We start from the raw sequence: 27422 nt of genomic DNA, 5'->3' as shown, positions 1-27422 counted from the left end.
TCAGCTAGTAAAAGTAGAAAAATGTAACATTGAAAGTAAAACAAGGGTAAACCATTTCATTGATTGATTCGATCTAGTAAAAAAACTCCATTTTTACAGGTATAACGATCATTATCATATTAGTTTAACCAATTATACGAAATCAAACAGACCTTGAAAAATATAATTGTACTAGGTCGCTATCGATTTATATCTAGGTTTATGTTTATATCGAAATGTTGACACAAAATTTTGAGTTTTGTGATGGAATGATACTTCAGCCTTAACGGGAGGGTTTGTGTTTGATATTCATATAATTGAGACATAATATTTCAATCAGTTAAATTGAGGTCTGAAGCTGATATGTCAGTTATTAACTTCTAGTAGTCCTTTGTTAAGAAAGAGGGACGAAAGATACCAAAGGGACAGTCAAACTAATAAATCGAAAATAATATGACAACGCCATGGCTAAAAATGAAAAAGACAAACAGACACACAATAGTACACATGACACAACATACAAAACTTAAGAATAAACAACACGAACCCCACCAAAATCTGGGGGTGATCTCAAATGCTCAAGAAGGTTAATTCATGTTTCATTTTCATTTTGTTTTGTTTGTTTTTGTTACTTATTCTGACATTGGACTCGAACTTGCCTCCAGGTGCGGGATTTTTTAGCTGTATTGAAGACCCTTAAGTGGCTTTCGACCGATTTCTGCACTTTTGTCGGGTTGTTGTCTCTTTGGCTCATTCTCAACTAACATTCTCAATTTTATAAATGATTGATACCAGCTAAGAGTCTTTCGAATCTTGTTGTTTTTGATGCTAGAAAATCAAAAATTGAAAGTCTTTCGTTTCAGCGATGTATGTTGTACACATTTTTATGAAACAGCTACTCGGAATTGCAAAGGTAAGACATAGCTGCTTTAGAACGAATTGACGAGAAATTATCTAGTCAATCATGAAATAAAACTCTTTTAAATGATTTTAGAAAATTAACAAATTTTCTTTACCTGAAATGTTTTGCACTTATGTTTTGACTATTTTAAAAAGTCAAGTTACAGCCGATTGCATTGAGTGTGTAGGTAAAGGTTATATGTTTTATTAGATTTAGCAGGCTGATATGAAAAATGTATCATATGCTTCCGACTTTTATCACATGCATCTTTCCGTAAAGTCATCACTTAGCATTCCGGCGTTAATATATAAATTCCATAAATTACATAAAACATACTCAGTAAAAGGACATAACAAAGTAGAGGACAGAACAATTATTAGAGAACATGAAAATTTATAATGTAATTAAATGCACACAAAAAACCTAAATGATACAATAAATGCCTTTTCAAAGTTTAACAGCATAATTAAAGGTAGCACAATACAAAGATTTTTTTACTTCCAATCTCCAACCTTTAAAATGCTGTTACTTTCTTAAGAATGGATATAAATTAATAAAAGAGGTATGTATAGATAGATAAAAAATTAATCTTTTAAATAAATGAAACATTTTTGTTATGCAATCATTATTTAATCAATTATTATGCAATTAATGGCAAAATCTTGGTCAGTTCACTTGAATGAAATTAGCTCTTTTAGCTCTATAGCTATACAGGAAATTTTAACGAAATCCTAATCAACACAGCATGAGCTACCAAAGGGTGTCTCAAATTATTGCTATCTTATTCCATTCTCTCATAAATTTGTAATTAGTGTAAACATCCTAACCACCTAAAAGTAGATAATGTTTAATTAGGTGTAACATTTGATCTATACATTCTTTTCGAAATCTTAGACACTCTTTTGTAGGTAATGGCTCTAGAAACAACATATAATTAAATCAACCCTCTGGGGTTAACCATGAAGAAGCTAATTCCAATTGAAAGAGGAAATTTCTTGTAATTCTTTTTAGACGCAGCTTATATTATAATTGATTACATAATTGTTGTATAATACTAATTTTAACTAGAGATAAAGGAAAATACAGATCCAGTTAAGTCGGCCTAATATCTTGACTTACATCTAGAAATTGACAATGAGGGTCAGTTGAAAACAAAACTTTACGACAAAATAGATGATTTCAGCTTTCCAATTGTGAACTTTCCATTTCTTAGTAGCAATATTCCAGCAGCACCTGCATACGGTGTATACATGTATATCTCCAAATTGATACGATATTCCCGTGCTTGCATTTCCTATCATGATTTTCTTGATAGAGGGTTTTTGCTCACAAGGAAGCTATCTAAGGTTTTATTCTAATTCGCGCACTGACATTATTATGTGATTTCAACTGGTTGTGAGCCTTTTTTTTCTATTATTAACACTGAAAGCGTGGACATGGGTCAATATGAATACTAGTTTGAGTCGTGGCATATTTGAACTATCATATTTCATTTGCCAGAATAAATAAATAGTATATGTTATGCAAGGTTTTCTATAGAGATACTTATTCCCCTTTTGAAGAGAACTTACAAGTACTTAAGATAATACCTGGTGTCTGTGCATAATTAGGCGGTGTATATTATTTTAGTACTGTGTCATTTGTGAAAATTTTGATTTCAACAGTAAAATACCGAAAATACCGAAGTCCCTTTACCTGTGGTTTTATTAAAGCCCAAACACATCAAAGTTATACACTATAAGTGCCTATAAATAGCAGCACATGACATACAAATCTATGGGAGTAAGGATTAATCAGTACAGAGATTAATTAAATTACACAAATAAAATTATAGATTGCCTAACAATGTAATTTTAACACACTATTTAGTATGTAAATATAAGAATGTTTAAAATATTTACAAAATGATGAAAATAAACGCAATATTTCGCTAGACCAACTAACTTTATCAAGCGTGCATCTATCCAGGTGAAATCGGATGTAGATGATAAAAAACTTTTGCAGCTCAACGTCTATGTTGCACTTGCTGCCTTTAAAATAAGAAAATTTTGCAGCTCAATGTCTCTGAGCACTGTCCTCTGTATATTTTAGGTAGCTAAATCCAAGTGCAACATATACATTGAGCTGCAAAATTTTCTTATTTTGCAGCTCAATGTATATGTTGCACTTGGATTTAGCTACCTAAAAAATACATAATTGGTAGTTGAAGTTAGCAACGTCTATTGGCCAATATTACGGGATAAAAAGGACGATGCTTTGTTTTAAATTATTCTTTATCTTTCCTGTATCTTTTTTCGTCTTTTTCGTTAAGACCATCAGGTTCTAAAGTGTGGAGTTGGTGGATCCAAAAGTTTTCTCTTCTCCTTCTCGCCGTGGTGTCCCACTCGGTGTTGACTTCTATAATTTGGAAAGTAACATTATCAAAAGGATGTTTCGTTGAACGAAGATGTCTTGTGAGAGGACAGTTTTTGTTGGTTTTGTACGATGAACGATGGTTATTGAGCCGAATATTAAATTTGTCCATTGTTTCTTCCACATACCGAATGCCACAAGTGTCACATTTTAATATATAAATTGAGTTCTCCGTTTTACAGTTGGAATTAGAGTAGATGGTATAATTTTGTTTAGTAACGGAGCTGATAACGGACCTCCATACCAAACAAACGGACAAACATCAGTTCCTTTCTCCTAAAAGTTGCCATCCTAAACACTGCTCCCATGGTATCCAATTCAGCCAGGCATTGCGAATCAAGAGAATATGCTCCACTGAAAATACGAAAAATGCTAGACTTGGACAACTTCGTAAACATCTAGTTGTTCGAGGATACAATAACAACATCATTGATAGCGCTTTCGAAAGAGCAAACAAAACTAGTCGCCAAGAACTTCTTGAGTACAAAGATAAGAATAAAGCAGCTAACAGAACACCCCTTGTACTCACTTACCATCCTGATTTTTAAAATGTGTCATCCATTGTTCAGAAGCATTGGAAAATTATTGAAAATTATTTAAATCTAAAAAGAGTATTTTCATCACCACCAGTCATGGCCTTCAGAAGACCTAAAAATATCCGTGACAAATTAGTGACATCTGTATTAGCAAAGCAGCCTAATCCATCGCCCGGTTGTTACAAACAATGTGGTCGAAGGAATTGTTTGTGTTGTAAAGCTGCCAATACAAGAAGTTCTTTCATCAGCTCCGTTACTAAACAAAATTATACCATCTACTCTAATTCCAACTGTAAAACGGAGAACTCATTTTATATATTAACATGTGACACTTGTGGCATTCGGTATGTGGAAGAAACAATGGACAAATTTAATATTCGGCTCAATAACCATCGTTCATCGTACAAAACCAACAAAAACTGTCCTCTCACAAGACATCTTCGTTCAACGAAACATCCTTTTGATAAATTATTTTACTTTCCAAATTATAGAAGTCAACACCGAGTGGGACACCACGGCGAGAAGGAGAAGAGAAAACTTTTGGATCCACCAACTCCACACTTTAGAACCTGATGGTCTTAACGAAAAAGACGAAAAAAGGCAGCAAGTGCAACATAGACGTCGCATGAGCTGCAAAAGTTTCTTATCATCTACATCCGATTTCACCTGGATAGATGCACGCTTGACAAAGCTAGCTGGTCTAGCGAAATATTGCGTTTATTTTCATCAGTTTGTAAATATTTTAAACATTCTTATATTTACATACTAAATAGTGTGTTAAAATTACATTGTTAGGCAATCTATATATATATATTGGTGTTGTCGTAGAAGTTAGAAATAAAAGTACAGGTTCCAGCCCCGGCACCGGGGAGGAAGTTACGAATCAAATATAGTCTAACATCGTTAGGTTGATTTTCTAGGCACTTTATACATATTCTAACGCCTGGTATTTCTTAATCATAAGAAATCCGATGAACAAGGTATAATTTGCAGTTGTCACTACACATCGGCAGGGATATACATACATTAATTTACAGTGATTGTATGCTTCTAAAAATAGATTAGCATCCTGTACTGAAGAGATGAGTAGATGATCATTTCTGTACACTAAAAAGAATACTTCGTGTATGGTATCATAGATCCTTGTTTAATTCCTACTACAAAGTAACAGCTCCCGAAACGAAAGCTTATTTTTATAAACTAGAGTTAGAGGAGGGGATAAGGTCTCTGTGCAATGCTAGGCGGTGTTGTCGTAGTAGAAGTTAGAAATAAAAAGTACAGGTTCCAGCCCCGGCGCCGGGGAGGAAGTTGCGAATCAAATCTACTCTAACATCGTTATGTTGATTTTCTAGACACTTTATATATATATATGTGAGACGAAAAAAGATTTAAAAACAAATCAAAACCATAATTATCTTGAAATCATACAAATTAATTTATAGAAATTCATACAATTAATCGAACATCTATAAATGTGTTAAACTTTTATTCCAAGTTCATGTAGTTGTAGCTACAAACATATTTTATGCAACATCAATCAATATGTTACACTTTTCCTCAACTCTTGTATAGATTAAGCTACAAAAATATTTTTTTGTCATGCATCCGATTTCACCTTGAGATGATGAAGCTAATTTGTTTAGCGAAATATTGCGTATTTCTATTTAACATCTAATAGAACTTTTTAATGTATTAATTAGTGTGTTTAAGTTATTTTCTTAGACATTTATATATATACAATATATATATATATCATGTACTGTAGTACGCCGCTAGATTAAAACTGACGTAGAAAGGTAACACATGCCCACCGAAAGCTCTTTTTTTGAGAGCCCAGGTGGTCGTGTGGTCTAGCGGGACGGCTGCAGTGCAGGCGATTTGGTGTCACGATATCACAGTAGCATGAGTTCGAATCCCGGCGAGGGAAGAACCAAAAATTTGCGAAAGCAAATTTACAGATCTAACATTGTTGGGTTGATGTTTAGACGAGTTGTATATATATATATATATATATATATATATATATCAGTCTAAAGATTTGCACAACGGTAATATATATATATAAGTCTGAAAATTACACCAAACAGTGTTAGAGTTAGATTTTATACTGACAAATGTTTGTCCGTCCCTCAGCGGGATTCGAACTCATACCTTTGATACATTACAGCACCAATCGCTTAGCCTCATGTCCAGCGCTCTAGACCACTCGACCACATCCACTATATAAAAATATAACTTCAATAGTCGTAGTGTTACCTTGTCACGGAAGGTGAATCTAGAGATAGACATGAGACATATATATATATGTGTGGGATGGGATTTTTTTTTAGAATAATCAGTTTTTAGTTTTCTCATATGTGTACATATAAATCAGCGTTTCATCGCATAGGTCAACTTAGGTTTTCAGATTGACCCATAAATTCTACATTTATTAGTAGTGTTTTATTCTCTGCTTATAACTATATTGCAGAGTACCATCGTTTATTTGTTTGGATTGTCGAGATGTATAAAAATTAAAATCACAAAAATACTGATCTCCGATTAAAATTCAAAACGGAAAGTCACTAATCAAATGGCAAAAACAAATGATAAAACACATCTAACAAATTGACAACAACTGTCATATTTCTGACTTGGTACAGGCATTTTCAAATGTAGAAAATGGTGGATTGAATCTGGTTTTATAGCGCTAAACCTCTCAGTTGTATGCCAGTCGCAGTCGCATCAAATGCCTTTATATTTACAACGATGTGTGAACAAAGCAGACATAATAGGTAAAATAGTCGCAATATGGGTACAGCAGTCATCACTGTGTCACAATCTCAAAACAAAAAAATATTTATCAAAACAATGCACAAAAAGCATCTATCAAATTTGAAAACCACATTCATTGCTTCGCGTGTTTGACGTCAAAAAATATAAACGTCACATAAGAAGAAACATGGGATTAGTATAATAGTCCCAGAAGAAACATAAAAGTATTTTCAAAAAAATATAATTTCACATGGGGAATAGTGGAATATAGTGTTAAAAAAAATGAAAAGTTATTGTTAGAACTAATTTGAGAAACAGGCCGAGATTTAAAATTATCCAGAAGTTCTTTAGAATTTTTAAGAATCCACATATGGTAAATACCACTACGCAAGTAACATTATTTTGTGGTTCAAAGTTTATAATAGAACAATAACATAATGGCAGAATCTTTAAAAGTACAGAGTCACGTTATATGAACCAAAGAAACACAAAAGTCGCACTTTCGAAACACACCAGCAAAAACGAAATATGCAGCAATGCAAAATATCTCATTTTTTATGAAAAAAGCAAAATTTCAAAACAATAACACATCAAACGCATAAACAACAACTGCCATTTATTCCTGACTTGGTACAGGCATTTCTCATGTAGAAAATTGAACCTGGTTATATAGCGCTAAATCTCTTAATAGAATGACAGTTGAATAAGATGCCATATATTGACAAAGATAAATACTTATCTTAGCGATATTTCTATTAAAACATTATATCCTAAATACCTGCATTACTTGTACTCCTTCATTACCAGTTTGTCTAAATAGATGATCTGTGCAGTATTTTTTGTGAATAAAGGCCATTTGTATTGTCGACTTGAATAAATATCCTTGGTGCTTTTGTATTGTTTTGATAGAGCTGAGGATTAATCAAGATGGTTGTTCTATTTTATTTTTTTTTGTATTTTTGTTGAATTATTGTTCCACGAATGATGAATGTAATTTGGAAGAGCCAGGTGATAAAAAAAATAGTTTAAATGCATGTCGCTGAAAATCGATTCAATTATTCCATCACAAAGATTATTTTAAAAATGAGAATGGAAATGGGGAATGTGTTAAAGAATAACAAAAAACCAAACGAGCAGAAAATAGCAAAATGCCACCAATGGTTCCTCAGCACAATTCGAAGAAAAGGGGACGGGATTTAAGACTAGTTACGACAGTTGAAACATAGCTTTCGTCTTTAAAACAGATATTGACATATGGAAAACCAGCTCGCAATAACGTTAGAATGCCTTTATTCATTATCTCCTCTAATCTTTTATTTCATTGATTTGCTCATAATATACATTTGTTGCAGAGTGTCCCATAGGTTACACATCAACCAAAGGTGTTCCTTGTTATCATTGTCAGTATCCATACTACGGAAATCGTTGTGCTTCAAAATGTCATTGCAATGTGGAGTTGTAAGTAAGATAATTGTGTTATAATGCAGTCGTTTGGTAACTATAGCCAAAATTAACGAATTGTATTTAAAGTGTACATATATAGGTACGAAGAGAAATAAGAAATTTTATGTTATTTAGATTAAAGAGAACAACGTCCAGCGGCAAGAATGTCAAACATGTTCAGGACGAAAATAAATCAACAATACATAAAATATGTAGATACTGTATTAGGGGTCTACTGAGACATATAGATTCCACAACTGCTACAAGTATACTACGATATTTCTCCACTCGAGGCAGTTAAATTGCGCGAGGCTTGCCGAGCATTTTAAATAATTAAAATTTAACTGTCGAGAGTGGAGAAATATCGTAATACACGAGTTACAGCGGTGGAATCTGTTTCTCTTATGAGTTTATCCTTCCTTTTCACAGATTTGAGGAAAGTTGTGTACTTTTGATGTGACGTAATCAGGCATGCTCGCCTTTTTTTCATGAAGTCACAATTCGAAAATTCAGAAAAAAACAAGATTTAACGTCATAATTAAATTTCAACCAATAATTTGCCGAGAACAGATTTTTCACAAGTGAGTAGAAATTTTTTCTCACACAGGTCAGGAAATGTGAAAAGAGCACAAAAGTAAGAGAAAGGTTACCACTGGAGGAAGAAGAAGAAAAAAAAGAAATAACTTGGTCTCATTTTTGCATTATTTATAGATTGAGTGTGGTTACATGACTGATCATCTTCTTATCAGGAAAAAAAATATTGTTGTATCATGAAAGTTGTTAACGGTATCCTTCTTTCGATCCCTTAGATTCATAAATCAAGATATACTCCTATGTTGAACTGGTATGTATTGTTGTTTCAGAGGGTGTATAATAATCAGTGATTTTAATGGCATTGATGTGTATCAATATCAATTAGAACAGTAACACTATTTTGAACATACTTGAATGGTATTTAACTCTGCAGTATGAACAAAGCTAATGTCTGTATGAATACTTCTTCGTTATAAACAAAATAAGATAATTTCAAATCAGTTTTTACCTTATTGTTTTTTTTAATTTGCAGATGCGATTTTAAACAAGGGTGTAGTTCTTTCACAAGAACTACACAAAACAGCTCTATACACAGAAAAGGTAAGCATGTAACATTGGAGTTGGACATCGATTGCGCAAAATAAATACCTCATTGACTTTGAAAGAAAAAATAATAAATTAAGCAATCGTCGGTCTGCTTTAAGTCTTGAATCACAAACAGAATATCGGTTGTACGAAGAAGAATTACAGATATTATCGCCATTACGCAAATCTGGTTTCTTGCCGTAGCCACAAGTACTGGTATGGATCAAAACATATTTTTTTTATAACTTGTATTGCTGTTGCTATTTGCCATTTCCACTTTCTACCTAAAACAATATAGGTTTTAAGATAATACTCAACACATAACAATTAACCCATCACAAAATAACAATAGTTCTTAATCTTATTAGTTTGTATGTCACTTTGGTATCTTTTGCCTCTCTATTAAGGTTCCATTGGATCAATTTATTGCAAATAAAAGGCAGCTAGTGCTTGACATTCTGGGCATAGATTTTTTAGGGTTTTTTTTTTTGTTATAGTTTTCAAAATATAGAAACCAATGCATTGTTCTGTTAAGTTCTATTTTGATACGTTCCGGCCTTGTTTGTTGACAAACAAGTAAGACAAACCCACAAAATTTATACTAGATACCATTTGAATCATTTACACAAAGTTTCACTGGTTCTGAGGGGAATATCTTTGAAAAGGTTAACGAAGACGACGACGGACGACAACAACGGGCGACATATGATAACATATAAACTTAATGAAAAATATCGCATGTCAAAATCTAAGAATTTATAACATCCATCAATCTTGGGTTCATGTACATTTTATATCCTTAGTACATAATCGAAAGTGTGGAAGAAAAACAGTATTATATTACATATGATAACACAGAATGTGACTAGTAGAACGATAATTGTTTTCTTAAAAAATTAATTAGCAACGATACAGAACAGAATAATAAATAAAAAATACACGATTTTCTAAAATCTAGCTGCAAAATAAGAAACCCGTTCATTTAATGCGCTTTTCCTTTTGCAAATGGTCATCTGTGATTTCCCAGTAGAAATAAATACGTCTGAATTATTGCTTCAATAAGTGAAGTGTAGTGCTTCAGGTCAAATAAATAAGAATAGTCTGCAAGAGTTTTGAAAAGATAACTTCAAATGAAATTGATACATTAAAAAAGTCGTGCGTGCGACGGATTACCTCAAGGTCAGAATCGCTCAAAACAAAACTTATACAAAAAAGTGTTACATGAATTGGTAAAAACATAAGGAACTATAAAGCCAAAAGGTACATAAATGAATAGAAAAATTCGTCTTATCGTCATCTTTGCCAGAGAAAGTTGGAACGTTCGTTTGTTTGTCCTTACGTTCGTCCGTTCCTTCGTTCTTCTTTCTGTTCGTTACACTTTACCTTCAGTTTTATCGTATATCCTATTTAGTCTATTCGTGAGATGGAATACATTTCCAATGAAGGTATGTATCATTTTGTCATCTGTACTGTCGTAGATTTTGTGTCTAGCATAAGCATTTATGACGTATATTGTTTGACAAAATATAACGATTGGAATTAGGCGTACTGCGATATTCATTCGGTTTTTATTATACATATAGAAACTAAATTAAGGGGCTAAAAAGAAGAACAAAAATAAAAGCCTAAAGACCAATCTTTCAACGTGAATGCAGTTTTTTTTCCAAACAATTGTTCCTGTTTTTATGTTAAAGTTTCCCACTATATGTAGCTGATTCGTCAATGCAAATAGCTTAATCCATTAAACTAAAACTAGTTATTTGAACCAAATACTGATAGCCTATTATAACGAAAGAATTACAAAATCTTCTACAAATTTTGAAGAAAGAAAAAATGTTGAAAAAATACATGTATGATTATTTCCATTTGTTTTACTTACTACACTACAAGAGGGGCAAAAGATAACAGAGCGACCAGCCAACTCATAGAACGAAAATAACTGACAACACCATGGCTAAATTAAAAATTATAATTAAAAAAAACAGACAAATAATAGTACACATGACACAACAAAGAAAACTAAAGACAAAGCAACACGAACCCCTACCAAAAGCTGGGGATGGTCTCAGGTGCTACGAAAGGGTAAGTGGCTTTAAATTTTAAACCTTTTCTCATAAAAGCATTAATATACCTCTTTTTTATAAGCCGATTAAGTGTTTTAAATGCATAATATTTACAGTTATATCAAACATGGCTACACGATCTTCGAATACAGAGGATAAACAATGTAAAAGTATGATAAGGATTGTAATGACCATATAATCAAAGATTTGGAACGTAAAATAAGAACTTCTAAACCTTAAATAGCTTAAAAGAAGAACCATCATTAATTGTCAAATATCAACTGTTTTGTTCATGAATAGGGACTGCTAACACACAGAAAGGAACTGTGACGTATCCGGGCTGGAGCCGTACAAATAAACCATCAGATGAAAAAACAGGTATGAATATATCTAAAATTCTTAATCGAAAAATTATCAAAAATGAATCCTAGCTTGAATATTTATTTTTATTTTTTTTGTACCACGTAACTGTACAAATACTGGCCAATACTATTTTGAGGACTAAAACAATTGATAAAATTTTTTTTTTTTATAAATTTCTTCAGTCCGAAGTGCTATTACAGATATACATACATCAGGAAATGCTTAACTCAACATTTTGAAACCAGGGATGAAATAATAAAAAAACGTATGCGATGTGTCTGTTATAATCTATTCCCCATATTTGGTTTTTTTAATGTTTGCTCACTAAAACGTTTAATTCAGTTCTAGAATACAAAACAATTTTAGGAAAATCATCCAAATCAGCTGATATGTTTACAAAATAAGTATTCCCAATTTATTGATCAACAGAATTTAAAATTAACATTCTTCTATTATAAAAAATGCTCATATAGGTAAACACCTTTCTTCTTCTTGACGTTTTTGGTATGCTGAAAAACTTTTAAAATCACCTTTATATAAAAAAAGAAAATTAAGTATGATTTTCAATGAGACAAATTTTCACAAGAAACCAAATGACGCAGAAATTAAGAACTAAATGTCTACGTGCGATCTTTAACAATGAGCTATCTAAACACCGCATAGTCAGCTATAAAGGGCCTTGAAATTAAAAATGTCAAATAATTCAAACCAGAAAACTAACGGTCTAATGCATACAATAATGAACGAAAACAGATATTATAATTCAGCAACCATCGATAACCACTGAATTATATGATCCTGACTAGGACAGTCACAAATAGAATGCGACCGGATAGAACATGTTGGGCGAGCACACGGCCTTCCCTTGATCATGGACAGTGGTGCAACAGCACTTTCTAAGAAAAAACTATACAAAACGATTAACGAATAACAAATGTAATATACAGAAATTCGACTTCGGACAGGCACATATAGTATGTGGCGGGGTTGAAATTGTTTTGGACGCCCAACCCTCCATATAACCTTGGACAGTAACGAAACAACGTAAGAACAACCTGTCAAAGTTAGTTGCAAAAGGTTTTAAAAGAGGGACGAAAGATACCAGAGGGACAGTCAACCTCATAAATTGAAAATAAATTGACAACGCCATGGCCAAAAATGAAAAAGACAAACAGACAAACAATACTACCTATGACACAACATAGAAAACTAAAAAAAAAGCAACACGAACCCCACCAAAAACTAGGGGTGATCTCAGGTGCTCCGGAAGGGTAAGCAGATCCTGCTCCACATGTGGCACCCGTTATCTTGCTCATGTAATAATATATCCGGTAAATAGTCCAATTCGGTAGGTCACATTCGTGAAAGAGAGGGGAATTGTAGTTACGACGTAAGGAACATATCCGATATCATTTGTGAAACGGTTATTCCATAACGTCCAAACAACTCGTGATGGCGTCCGTAAAATTTACGAAGGGATGATTTCAACTTCACCATTTTGAACTCTTGGTTTAATAGCTTCCTTGTGAGCAACAACCCTATATCAAGAAGATCATGATAGGAAATGCAAGCACCGGAATATCGTATCAATTGGGAGAAATATACCACGTATGCAGCTTCTGCTGGAATGTTGCTACTTAGAAATGTAAAGTTCATAATTAGAAAGCTGAAATCATCGCTTTTGTCGTAAAGTTATGTTTTCAACCGACCGTCATTGTCAATTTCTAGATGTAGGTCAAGATATGAGGCCGACTTAACTGTATCTGTTGTATCCTTTATCTCTAGTTCGATGGGATAAATGCATTCAACAAAATAATAAAGTTTTAATTTATTTAGTAAAAGAACATCATCTATATAGCGGAAATTAGAGTTAAAGGATATTGCTAACTTCTTATCTTTCTTCCTAAGAAGTTCCTGTATGAAGTTAGCCTTATAATAATAAAAAAATACGTTGACAAAAAGAACATAATTGATTCCAATCGGAATGACAAAGTATGTTGAAAAACACCTCCCACGAACGTAACAAATATGTTGTCAATCAAGAAATTAAGCACCTTGGTAATGTCAGTTTCAGAAAATACTTGTTTAAATCAGAGTGATTCTTTACAAAGTAGGATTTACCCCTCCTTAAGACAAGATACTTGTATCTACGTTGGCCATTATTTTTTATGAAACAATGCAATACCAACTCTTTCAATTTGTATTTTAGTTTGGAATGTGGAATACTTGTGTAAAGTGTAGAAAGGTCAAATGTTCTAATACTATTGCAAGATGGGAGTGAGTTAGAATGTATGTACTCTAAAAGATCTTTGGATTTTTTTAGTATCCACATCTGATTCACGCCACCTATAGAATAGGCAGTTTCACAAGAACTTTGAAGCCAGGCTTTAATTGCTGATAAAATAGATGTAAATAATTTAAAAAGAGGTTTCGTGGAGCACTGGAAAGACCCAGCAATATACCGTTGTTTGTAAGGACACGTATGTAGTTTAGGTATCCAATACAGTAATGGAAGATCCAGTTCTTAGTCTTGAGTTGAAATTGCAAAGGAACATAGAACAGACCTATGATTATCTAGGATTCCTCTTTGGTAAGTGTCGTGAGAGTATATATTGAGTTTCCAAGTGAATTGTCAATATCTAATTCGTTTATCAGGCAGTTAATGTAATGAGTTTTACACACAAAACGATGTTATTTGGGGCTTTACCTGCAGGAACAAAACATATTTGTCATGGAGGTAGGATAAGTGTTTTGCAGATTTTGGGTCTTTAAAAAATTGACGTAGCATGGGCATAGACCCATTCAGGTTCTTAATTCTGATTTGTATGAACGACCTCACCGCCTTAATCCATTCGGAAAGAGTGTCTACGTCTTTCTTCTCGCGCTTAGTCCACTGCCTGGCATAATCCTCGGCTCAATCCATCAAAATTTGGAAGTTGTATTTCCAGTTCATGGATTTAGGCTCACAATATTTCGGACCTTTCAATAACACATTTCGCAGGGAAGTGTTATTGAAAATGTTAAGGTCACCGGTAATAACGTGGCCAGCTTGATTATATGTGAATTGTGAACTAGCACAAGTACAATCAGTAAGATTGAACATTTTACTCGCGATAGGTTTGGTAAAGGTATGAGAAATGATTGGTACAGACTGATCTTTGACATAAAAAGGTATTTTCGATTAAACTAATTTATGATGAAGGATATTGCCTAAGTTGACGCCATAGAGACTTTTTTTGGCAAAGGAAAGATTGAGAAAATATCTTTTCTCTTTTTTATCTTTTCCAATGCGGACTGGTTTGAAAAGTCTGTGACTTGCAATATCCGTAATTATAGCTGTAAGTTTGTATTGGTTTGACTGATGGTTTGTAACAGTGGTTTCCAAACATAAATGGAACAGAGAATGAATTTTTGAGAGAGGTAATGAATAAAGTTTCGTGCTAATGTGATGAATACCTAACGGCTTTTGTATAAACGACAGCAAGTCATTAATAGAGACATCATGCAGACTGGCTTCTAATAATGACGATGAACATGACTGCGTCTACGTCTAGGAGTAAAGTTGAAAATATTCATCACATTCACCGAGCTAAACGAAGGACTATATAGAATACCTATACCATCAATTTTGTCATTGCAACCATATGGTGTCGCAGTTTCTAATTGTCTAATCCAATAGACCCGTTTTGTCTACGGAGAGGCTTTGCAAAATGAGGATTGTTAGTGCTGTGGTATATTTTTTCAATAATGCAAACTGTCATAGAAACGATGGAATGACCGGGCTGATTCAAATGCTGGTAAAGAATGTTGTTTGCAATGTCTGATCTATGACCACACATACGTTTGTTTAGCCTTCCTGTCGTTTCACCGACGTATACCAATCCGCAAAAGTTACACTCTAATCCGTAGACGACATTTATCGATTTACAATTAAGATCATTGTAACTTCTGGTAATATAGGACTTCATATTTAAGTTGCTAGTGAATTCAGCATCTGTCATCAAACTTTCACAAATTTTGCAGCCTTTGGTCTCACATTTCGAAATGCGACAGTGTTGTTCAGAGTCACAAAAAACCAAAATGTCTTTAAGGAGAACTGAACATGGCTGTATTGCTATTGTCACTATTACAAATGTAGTATGATGATCTGAATGAGTCATGTTTGAGATATGTGTCATGTCTGGTGATGAGGGGACACCTGCCGTATCAGACGACTCATCAGATGGATACAAATACGCATAATGGACATTTGTTTTAATTTATTGATTTGAGCGTCACTGATGAGTCTTTTGTAGACGAGACGCGGGTCGGACGCTTATATATATATAAAGAGTTTATTGCTAATAGTGCCTTATCATGACGGCAGCCATTACACTAGTATCATATATGCCTAAAAAATGCGCAAATTTGTCAATTCCTATGCTGTATATAAGTTAACTACTAGTATACATGTTTTCTGCCTTCTGTCCGTGTACAAATGAATAGTCTACTCGAGAATTTTCGGCCTATTTACTTATTTGGAAAAATTAGCGTGTAACCATGATATATTTGATGTAGAAAATAATGACAAAGCAAACAAGGCAAGATTTAAAATAGAAATAAGGATACAAGTAGAGATTGTTCATTAGTTGTCCGCATACAGTGAAACATCTTGTAGGTTGAATATTTCAAATAAAAAATCTTTTGTCTCACCTGCTTTTTTAAGCTTTTAAAAAAACAGTGATTATATATACAGAAAACAGACTGCAAATAATGTATATGTCAAATGGAAAAATATCCCTTACGTGATGAAATCAATAATATTGAAACTCTTGAGCATTTATTTTTGTCAATGAAAAAATGTTGATGATTTTGTATCTTCGGTTAGATTGTTTACATAAGTTACAGTTCGACAGAAGCCTTACTTTATATGTTTGTATATTACTTTAATAAACGTATAAAAGAATAAGATGTTTCGCGGGTAAACTTTGGGTCATGTTAAATGTGAAGGGGTGTTCCAAAGGAAACTGTCAAAATGAGTAACTAGACACTTTGGTAGAACACTCCTCATTCAAGAATAGTACGGCTATCATTGGGGTTTATAAGCAGGAGATAATCCTAGCTCTTGTCATTCATCTGATGCTACGACGACCATGGCCATGATATGTACGGTACGTGATGATTAGAGAAAGGATATTTGAGATCGTTGTCTCTTATATAAATCTATTACTAAATGTATTAAAGAACAGGTTTGTGCCTGTTAATATTCTCTAATATATAGAATTGCATTCATGATGTAATGCAACAAAGAACAAGGTTGGTGCCTGTTTTTAGACTTGTTCAACTGTAGTTTGTCAAGTATGAAGTTAACCGTACAGGACAAGTATGGATCTGTTTTACCAACTTGTAGGGTACCACGATGAACCATTAAGACAAGTCGTAGCTTGAAGGGTACCAACATGTATAGGACAAGGATGGATCTGTGTGACCAACTTGAAAGGTGCAAAATAGTTCCAACAGAAAAAGGACAAGTGTGAGTCTGTGTGATCAACTTGTAAGGTACACTATTGTGCCAGAAAGACAAGTTTGTTCCTGACCCAGGACATATTTGTAATAGTACAAACGTGTACCAATTGTATATATTTGAAGTAGAATAATTGTAGATACTTTATGAGAACGCAAAGAGCAGTTGTACATATTTTGGTTCATTGACGTTAATTTATGAATAAAGTTTACTTGTTATATATTTTGTAAATAGAACAATTTTGGATCCAGTATCAAACTGGTAACTAACTCATTCTAAAATAGAAAAGACACGCTTACCCTGTGTACAAGTTATACATTGATAACAAAAGGTTGTTGGAAATTTTCAACTTTGTAACCTTATAAATGACGAGGTTCTCGTAGAAAAAGATCTTTTATTAGGAATTTGTACAGAGAATTCGAATAATGTCATTGTTAATGCAATAATACTTTATTTTAAATGAGCTATTTGGAAAATATGTAATAAATGCAAATTCGATAAAATTGAACTGAATTTGCAGTCTATACAGGCTTTGTAAAAACTGCACATGAAAAACGAACTACTCTTGCTGCGCTCGGATATAAAGTATCTATACTATTAAACGAGAAGACCTCATTTTGTGTGTCGCTTCTCTTCCTTCCACGATAAATTAATCATCATGCCTCTGTGTTCTATAGGTAACTTGCATAGTCGCATTTGTCATCCATTCTTATGATTATTCAGATTGAGATAGTTTTGGAGTAAAACGACGAAAAAGGAGTCCGGATACTGATTCCGTCATCAGACTGACTTTTAGTCATATATAAAACTTCCTGTTTGAAACATGCACAAGAACAACCAATCGTAAGACAGATAACAACAAGAGGCTGTCACAACGACAGCAAACCGGATTTATTAACATTTATTTGTGTCCTGGCAATATCACAAGAACCATTACTGATGAATGGTGAAAGTGAAAATCTTCAATATCAAATGTGACCTCCATTTTGTCATCAGTATCAACATATTAAAATTTGAAAAGCTTAGATTGAATGGTTCATGAGTAAATGCAATAAAGTGAATGGAAACGCCATTTTACGATCTTTCAAGAACCATAACTCCTGAACGGTAAAAGTCAAAATCGTCATTATTGAACTTGACCTCTACTTTGTCATCAGTAACAAAATATAAAAATTTCAAAAGCTTTGGTTGAATAGTTCATGAGAAAATGCTCGGACACGACTGGAAACACCATTTTTCAATCTTTCAAGAACCATAACTCCTGAACGGTAAAAGTCAAAATCGTCATTATTGAACTTGACCTCCATTTTGTCATCAGTAACAACATATTAAAATTTGGAAAGCTTTGGTAGAACAGTTCATGTGTAAATACACGGAAACAACTAGAAACTCCATTTTTCAATCTTTCAAGAACCATAACTCCTGAACGGTAAAAGTCAAAATCGTAATTATTGACCTTGACCTCCATTTTGTCATCAGTAACAACATATTAAAATTTGGGAAGCTTTGGTAGAACAGTTCATGTGTAAATACACGGAAACGACTGGAAACTCCATTTTTCAATCTTTCAAGAACCATAACTCCTGAACGGTAAAAGTCAAAATCGTCATTATTGAACTCGACCTCCATTTTGTCATCAGTAACAACATATTAAAATTTGGGAAGCTTTGGTAGAACAGTTCATGTGTAAATACACGGAAACGACTGGAAACTCCATTTTTCAATTTTTCAAGAACCATAACTCCTGAACGGTAAAAGTCAAAATCGTCATTATTGAACTTGACCTCCATTTTGTCATCAGTAACAACATATTAAAATTTAACAGCTTTGGTTGAACGGTTCATGAGTTAATGCACGGACACGACTGGAAAAACCATTTTACGATCTTTCAAGAACCATAACTCCTGAACGGTAAAAGTCAAAATCGTAATTATTGAACTTGACCTCTACTTTGTCATCAGTAGCAACATATAAAAATTTCAAAAGCTTTGGTTGAATAGTTCATGAGAAAATGCTCGGACACGACTGGAAACACCATTTTTCAATCTTTCAAGAACCATAACTCCTGAACGGTAAAAGTCAAAATCGTCATTATTGAACTTGACCTCCATTTTGTCATCAGTAACAACATATTAAAATTTGGAAAGCTTTGGTAGAACAGTTCATGTGTAAATACACGGAAACGACTGGAAACTCCATTTTTCAATCTTTCAAGAACCATAACTCCTGAACGGTAAAAGTCAAAATCGTCATTATTGACCTTGACCTCCATTTTGTCATCAGTAACAACATATAAAAATTTCAAAAGCTTTGGTTGAATAGTTCATGAGAAAATGCTCGGACACGACTGGAAACACCATTTTTCAATCTTTCAAGAACCATAACTCCTGAACGGTAAAAGTCAAAATCGTCATTATTCAACTTGACCTCCATTTTGTCATCAGTAACAACATATTAAAATTTGGGAAGCTTTGGTAGAACAGTTCATGTGTAAATACACGGAAACGACTGGAAACTCCATTTTTCAATTTTTCAAGCACCATAACTCCTGAACGATAAAAGTCAAAATCGTCATTATTGAACTTGACCTCCATTTTGTAATCAGTAACAACATATTAAAATTTAAAAGCTTTGGTTGAACGGTTCATGAGTTAATGCACGGACACGACTGGAAAAACCATTTTACGATCTTTCAAGAACCATAACTCCTAAACGGTAAAAGTCAAAATCGTAATTATTGAACTTGACCTCTACTTTGTCATCAGTAACAACATATAAAAATTTCAAAAGCTTTGGTTGAATAGTTCATGAGAAAATGCTCGGACACGACTGGAAACACCATTTTTCAATCTTTCAAGAACCATAACTCCTGAACGGTAAAAGTCAAAATCGTCATTATTGAACTTGACCTCCATTTTGTCATCAGTAACAACATATTAAAATTTGGAAAGCTTTGGTAGAACAGTTCATGTGTAAATACACGGAAACGACTGGAAACTCCATTTTTCAATCTTTCAAGAACCATAACTCCTGAACGGTAAAAGTCAAAATCGTCATTATTGACCTTGACCTCCATTTTGTCATCAGTAACAACATATTAAAATTTGGGAAGCTTTGGTAGAACAGTTCATGCGTAAATGCACGGACACGACTGGAAAAACCATTTTTTAATCTTTCAAGAACCATAACTCCTGACCGATAAAAGTCAAAATCGCCATTATTGAACTTGACCTTCATTTAGTTGTCAGTAACAACATATTAAAATTTAAAAGCTTTGGTTGAACGGTTCATGAGTTAATGCACGGACAATATTTGATTGCCGCCCGAGCGCCCGCCCGCCCGACCGCCCGGCCGCCCGCCGTACATCCCCAAATCAATAACCGACATTTTTGTCACAAAAATCCGGTTAAAAATGAAAAATAAATGAGCCAATCAGAGCGTTCTCCATATCATGGTGTTTAGATCGCAAGAACCACAACTTTTATACCTCCTTAGACAGGACAATTATTTTTTCGCGTTATCAACATGTAAACTACTATTATACTACTTTAATATATAGAGACTCTGTATTTTGTCTACTGTTTTCTTTGGAATGTTTCCTTTTTAAGGGGTCATACCAGTTGCGTATAAATTAAAATAAGTAAAACATGTGGAAACAAGTGGAAACAAGAATGTGTTCAAAGTACACGGATGCCACATCGGCACTATATTTACTAAGTTTCGAGTTGATAGGACTTCAACTTCATTAAACACTACCTCGACCAAAAACTTTAATCTAAAGCGGGACAGACGGACGTAGGAACGAACGAACGAGTGCACGGATGCACAGACTAAAAAACATAATTATCATAAATGGGGCATACACATTTATTGTTGACAGTGAAAGTAGTGATTTGGCAAAGATTAGAGGGAGGCAAGACCTTTTTCGGGACGTCGGGATCAGGTGTTTTTAAGCTCGGGATTTGGGGATTGATCCTTACGGGATCCGGGAATATATTTTTCGATTTCAGTATTTCGGGATATGAATTTCTTTAAATTCTGCATCTTGGGAATTCATGTTTTTAAGCCCGGGATTTCTTTAAATTCTGGATCTTGGGAATTCATGTTTTTAAGCCCGGGATTTCGGGATCCTGACCCCTCCGACCACCCCTCAAATTAGTCTTGGTCGGTCTTACTCATTTATATACAAGATTGATATCATAGCATTGGCATGTTAATAAGGCTCTCAAAAGAAAAAGCACTGATTGATTGTCATAGAAGCATATTTTATTACACTAATAATGGTCTATGTATAAGCAGTACATTATTTCATGTTTGAAGAGGTGCAAATTTTTAATTAAATTTAACTTGAAGCAAAAGATGCATTGTAGCAAAGAAGAAGACTAATTGTGGTCTGAGGCCAGAAACACGAAAATAATTGAATTTAACAGAAAGGAAACAAATATCGGACTTTGGAAAAAGGGAGAGGGCTTCAGATACCTTTTATGAAATTCTCTATACGTAATATCTTTTACAACAATTCATCCTACAACAGTTCACAAGCTGTATATGCCCGCGATTTCGCGGGTATGTTCTAGTATATTGGACAATATCCCTAATGCGCCTTGAAATGAGGAACTCAAAAGTCACGTGTAAACAAAAAATCTCTGTGTAGTGATATTTGACACATTTCTATGATAAACAAATGACTGAGCTGAACTATTTGTATTAATTTAGAAAGTAAGGGAACACAGAATAAATGTGTAAAAACTATGGAGCTATTAAATGTGTTTAAAGTATTAAATTTTCAAAGAACTTATTGTGTTAAAAATGGGATTGTTTACCATGAGGAGCCGAATCGCAAAAGGATACTCGTGGTTTGCTAATTTACGGGAAAATGAATCACACTTCGTACCCCGAAAATTTAACCACATATGTAAAAATGTCTCAGCTTCGAAACAAGCCATCATACATATACAAGTTACGATATGGGCTGAGCAACAGAAGAAAACGTTACCATTACCGCCTATGGAGTAACAATTACGCATATTGCCCCATATGTAAAACGAAAACAAACTCTTTATAGAAAAAAATATAGGAAGATGTACTCACAGTGTAGATACTATTCTGTACGCTATCCGGAAGTCGCGATTTTCGAAGCGAGAACTTTTTTGATCACATTTTAAATTTGATGGGTATACTGAATTAAACGGTAAGTTGATCATCTGTACATTGCTTAATGATTAATTCAGCCCACATCGATATTCTCAAATGGTTTAGAATTAAATTCCACACATTCATTATTCGTATCTTTGCCTTAATCAAGAGAATTTCAAGTGCATCACTAAGAAAAATCAGCCGGCGAACCTAAAAACAATCTGTTTACCCTCTTAGTGTACAAATTAACATAAAAACCTAACTTAATTAACTAAATGAAGTATATTTCAAGTGGGGGGTAAAAGTTTCAACCAGATCTTTGAAGCCAGAAATAAGAAAATTACACTTGTTTGAATTTCTCACTGTACGATCAGTCTCGCTTGTATATTTTAAAACTGTATGATCAGTCTTTATGTCACTGTATTCTAGTGGTGATTTCAAAGTTATTTACGATACATTAGAAGGTGGCATTTTTCTAAATAACACAAATATATTTCAATACATTCACATTCTGAAAACTTATGAAACATGTTTTAGCTTGATAGGGTGTACTCGACTTACTACATTAAGTATAAGGATGTTTAAATGTTGCTAAAATAAGAAGAAGGTTTGATGTATACTAGTATATAAGTTTCAGAAATGTCCTCCGTTATTCTTAAAATTGTACAAACACACAGATTTAGTTGTTATATAAAAATGCATGTATTTACACATTCGAGGCCGTACTGTAGCCTATAATTGATCACAGTTCCTTCACTTTGTTTAAGATGTAGAGCTGTCTCTTTGACACTCAATTGTATACCACTTTGTCAAGCGGGGGGTTATAGTGATAAAGAAGTCCGTCTTTCCGTCCGTCCGTTGGACCGGTACAATATGTTTCGGCGGTTTTGTAAGCGCATCTCCTCATAAACCACTTAATACACATTGGGAGTTCCGGAAATTTTTAAATGGAGAGGGGTCCAATCCAGGAGAAAAGGGGATTCCAAATATATGTTCCCAACAAATGCATTGATAGTTAAAAAAGGGTTTCAAACTGCCGGACCCCCTTTTTTTGAATCCGTCATTGATATAACTATTAATTAATCTTATTCGGTTTCCTTATCATAAATGATAATGACTGTATTGTGCACCGTCTATTTCAAATTTTAGTAAAAATCTTTTATAGGGTTACTTTATATAAGATACGGACTTGAACATTGCATTATATGGGGGCATCCATCAGGTATTTCCAACACCTCCTAAACGAATCATTAAAGTTTTCTGTAATTGCTCCATTTTTACTCGATTAATGCATTATGGACCTTCTATTTCTGTAAACTTACCAAAATTATATCACATGAATTATCCCCCTACGCAAAGCTGTCTTTATCCATCTTTTGTTATTTTAATAGAGACAAGCTTGATTTATGTTATCACCAATTGGTGAACGGCGTACGGTGTTAATAATTTTTAAAAATGTAATAGCTAAACAGATAACTGTAACGATACACTATTACAAAGTCCACAAGCGAATCATGTATTACTTTTTAGGCATTCGATTTTAAACAAGACTGATGGAACAAAAATACAACTATTTTGCCGTCTAAAAAATTCATCAGAAATATATTTGTATTGTCTGATGAAAGTAACTACACGTTATAGTTCCCTGAATAGTTCATAATATCACATATACACGTATATACCTTCAAATTGCTGTCGTTTCTTCTTCAAAATCACGACTGGTCATAGTCAAAAAATCTGAAATCGCTTCTAGAATACAGTCAGTTCTAGACTGATCGTACAGTAATTTATTTTGGGATCCTCAAGGAAAACATATTTTTTATGGGAAATACGAATATTCTACTTAAATACGAAAAGAATATTGAAACAGTATATATTTAACTGTAAACTGATGCAAATATTTGCAATAAAAGATTATTTGCTTTGTACTACAAGAGCGAAATTGTCCATCGGTTTCACTTTTTTCTACCAAGTTGATGTGATGCACACGTATATTTTATATTCTAATGCATGTTTTTGTTACAGTTACTCATATTTATGATGCTATATATACCTTGAAGATGTTCAAAGCACTTTGTAGATATAGGAGTAAACAAATGATGAGAAAAGTTACCGTAGGCAAAACCGTCCTGTTAGCCAGTTGGAAATCATCGCTTCGAAAATCGCGACTTCCGGATAGCGTACAGAATAGTATCTACACTGTGGTACTTAGCTCTACTGCGTTAAAGAACTTGAGGTGTGTTCGATTCCATATATAATAATCTTATTATATCTTGTGAATAAAGTAGAGAACAATAAGTTATTTTAACAAAGAGAAAATGTATATTTTTATTGTAATCAATATTTGAATCTTTGTCTGTGCATATTAGGAACATTAGTAAATTATCACAGATATCATGCTTCGTAATACATTAGTACTCACCACATGTGATTTATCCTTTTTTATAATCCATATGTATGTTACAGAATAATTTCAATTTTTGTTCAATCACATCAATAATTTCCAATTCAAAATATAACTTAATTTTCGCAATCACAGAATAGTCTTTTTAGTTTAAATCAACACATGTTTGATCAGTGAATCGGACATACGAAAGTGTTTTGAAACAGTGAAGCTTATCAGGTGTAAATCAATTGTATTGACTATTTAAATAAGATTATGTATGTAAGACTATTGAATAAACTCATTTATTTTTCCCCTGGTCAAATGAGGTTGTCAAAATACAGTGGTCCCTAAGTATGCAACCTGAGCTACTCAGGTATTTATATAAGAGGAAATTATTGAATAAAATATTTGTTAGTATCGTAAAAAAAAATCCTTCCAATTTCGTAAAAAGTCAAATTTTAAGCATGTTTCCTAATGCCACATTATATTTGTAAATGAAGTTTTCTAAGACACATTGGTTTAGATCAAAGACGGATAATGACTCGATTATCCGCAAATTTGGTATAATTTATATTTTCAAGGGTAGTATTTAATCAAAAGGGCCAAAGTCGCGTTGTGCAAATCATATAATCACACAACATATTTGTAAATAATGAAAAGGAAGTTTTTATGATGATATGTTCAACATATGAGCTCAGACATTACTTATTGGTTTATGGTCATCATTAAACACTTATGAATTCTTTATTTACTTCTTCCAGGAAAAGATGATGACGATAAGATCGTACTCTATGTTGGAGCAGTCGGTTTATTAGTAATGGCCATTCTTATTGGTATGCTCCTGAATGGAGTAAAGAATAAATATTGTTCTCGACAAATAGTACCTGAACAGAAAGAGGATGACAGACACCAGCCAACAGAGGCGTCACAAGAAATGTATAGTTATGAATACATTGATGAACAACAGATAGCAGATCAAAACCCATTCTCTGTTCCTCCCAGTTTGCCAGTCCCAAGAAATGGAGTACTACACCTATTGAATGAAACTTCAGAAAACAATCACAGCGAATCAATTGGTGCTAAAAAGTGCATTCCAGTGGAGGATGAAGGGTATCTTAATCCTTATCAACCAATACAAGTGGCAAACATTTATAAACGTGAATACAAATCAATTGGATCAATTGGTGCCGACACGACATCGGATAAACAAGCCGATGAATATTTACATCCATACAACTCTCTGTTAAAACATGGTATGCCCGAGAGTCATGAGTACAAAGACTTGAGAAACGAAAACCTCAAATCTGAGTTTGAATCCTCTGAAAGTAATACATTTCAGTCTTTTGTTTAAAACCAACGAGAACAATATCACAAAATTGGTTGATAATTGTGTTTGTTACATGTTTAGTTTTCTATTCTGAAATAATCCATAATGATTGTTAGTGTCTTATTTTCGCCTGTAGAAGTGGTAAAAACTTGATTCAGTCTGCCCAATTGTTTTCAAACATCCCGTATTACTTTGAACTTAAAACTTAATATTCCTTCCAGTGCAATGGTGTGAATTGCTTACACCATTTTGAAAATGCTGGAACCAATAGTTATGAAAGGTACCAGGATTATAATTCAGTACGTCAGACTCGCGTTTAGTCTACATCAGACTCATCAGTGACGCTCAGATCAAAATAGTTATAAAACTAAACAAGTACTAAGATGAAGAGCATTGAAAACTCACAATTTCAAAAAGTTGTGTCAAATACGACTAAGGTATTCTATTCCTGGGATAAGAAAATCCTTAGTTTTTGGAAAAAATCAAGTCGGGAATATGGCAGTTGTTGTCAATTCGTCTGGTGCGTGTTATGATTTAATTTTACCATTTGATTAGGAACTTTCGGTTTTGGATTTACCTCTTAGTTCAGTGTTTGTGTAATTTTACTTTTTTCATATGCTTAATACACCTAAAAACGATATTAAATCAGGTTTGCTGTCCGGTTTACCTCATACCTAACTGAGTCTTTCAATTGTAAAATTAAATCCAATATTGTAATTAATTGACTTATAGTTTTTTTTATGAGAATTGCACAAAATGTAATTTATCGAATAAAATTCAGAACTCAAAATATGGACTCACCGTTCTTAAAATAATATTTAGAAAAAAAACAGCTGAAGGATGCCTCCGGGTGCGGGAATTTCTCGCTGCATTGAAGACCTGTTGGTGACCTTCTGCTGTTGTCTGTTCTATGGTCGGGTTGTTGTCTCTTTGACACATTCCCCATTAACATTCTCAATTTTACATTATACATGGTTGTTATTAATAGCAATTCATCTGTACCTGTATCATTTTGTATTTGTGAATGTATTTGTGTATTTCGTGAATTAAATTGGATTCATTTCCGGTTAAATTTTTATAGTTCATGTATATTTGTTTTACAATACTTTCAACATTTAGGGAGATTTGATTGCTCAAAAGCATATTATAGTGCATGTCTGTCCCAAATTAGTAACATACAAAAGTAAAATCACCAAGATACTGAACTCCGAGGCAAATTTATGACGAAAAGTCTGTTATCAAATGGCCAAACCTAATGCCCAAACACATCAAACGAATGGATAACAACGACCACATTTCTGACTTGGAACAGGTATTTTCCCATGTAGAAAATGGCGTATTTAACTTGTTTTATAGCTAGCTAAATAAAAGCTTTCACTGGTATGACAGTCACAATAAAATTCATTATATTGACAACAATGTGTGAACAATACAAACAGACTTAATGGACCGTATCAAAATGATGAGTTATACCGAATGAATGACCTCGAAAAACCTGGT

General features: G+C 33.5%; 1 protein-coding gene across 1 annotated transcript; it reads left to right on the top strand.

Annotated features, from left to right (window-relative positions):
* The first annotated feature begins 850 nt into the window (after nucleotides 1-850).
* On the top strand, nucleotides 851-25946 carry LOC143066727 (uncharacterized). The gene is made up of 5 exons (XM_076239538.1): nucleotides 851-892; nucleotides 7935-8040; nucleotides 9092-9159; nucleotides 11508-11585; nucleotides 25357-25946. The coding sequence occupies exon 5, from the start codon at nucleotides 25413-25415 to the stop codon at nucleotides 25944-25946; it is 534 nt and encodes a 177-aa protein (XP_076095653.1). The 5' UTR covers nucleotides 851-892; nucleotides 7935-8040; nucleotides 9092-9159; nucleotides 11508-11585; nucleotides 25357-25412.
* The last annotated feature ends 1476 nt before the right edge of the window (nucleotides 25947-27422 follow it).

This window comes from Mytilus galloprovincialis, chromosome 3, assembly GCF_965363235.1.
Source record: "Mytilus galloprovincialis chromosome 3, xbMytGall1.hap1.1, whole genome shotgun sequence".
NCBI classification, from domain to species: domain Eukaryota; kingdom Metazoa; phylum Mollusca; class Bivalvia; order Mytilida; family Mytilidae; genus Mytilus; species Mytilus galloprovincialis.
This window is presented reverse-complemented; position numbering and strand designations above follow the sequence as displayed.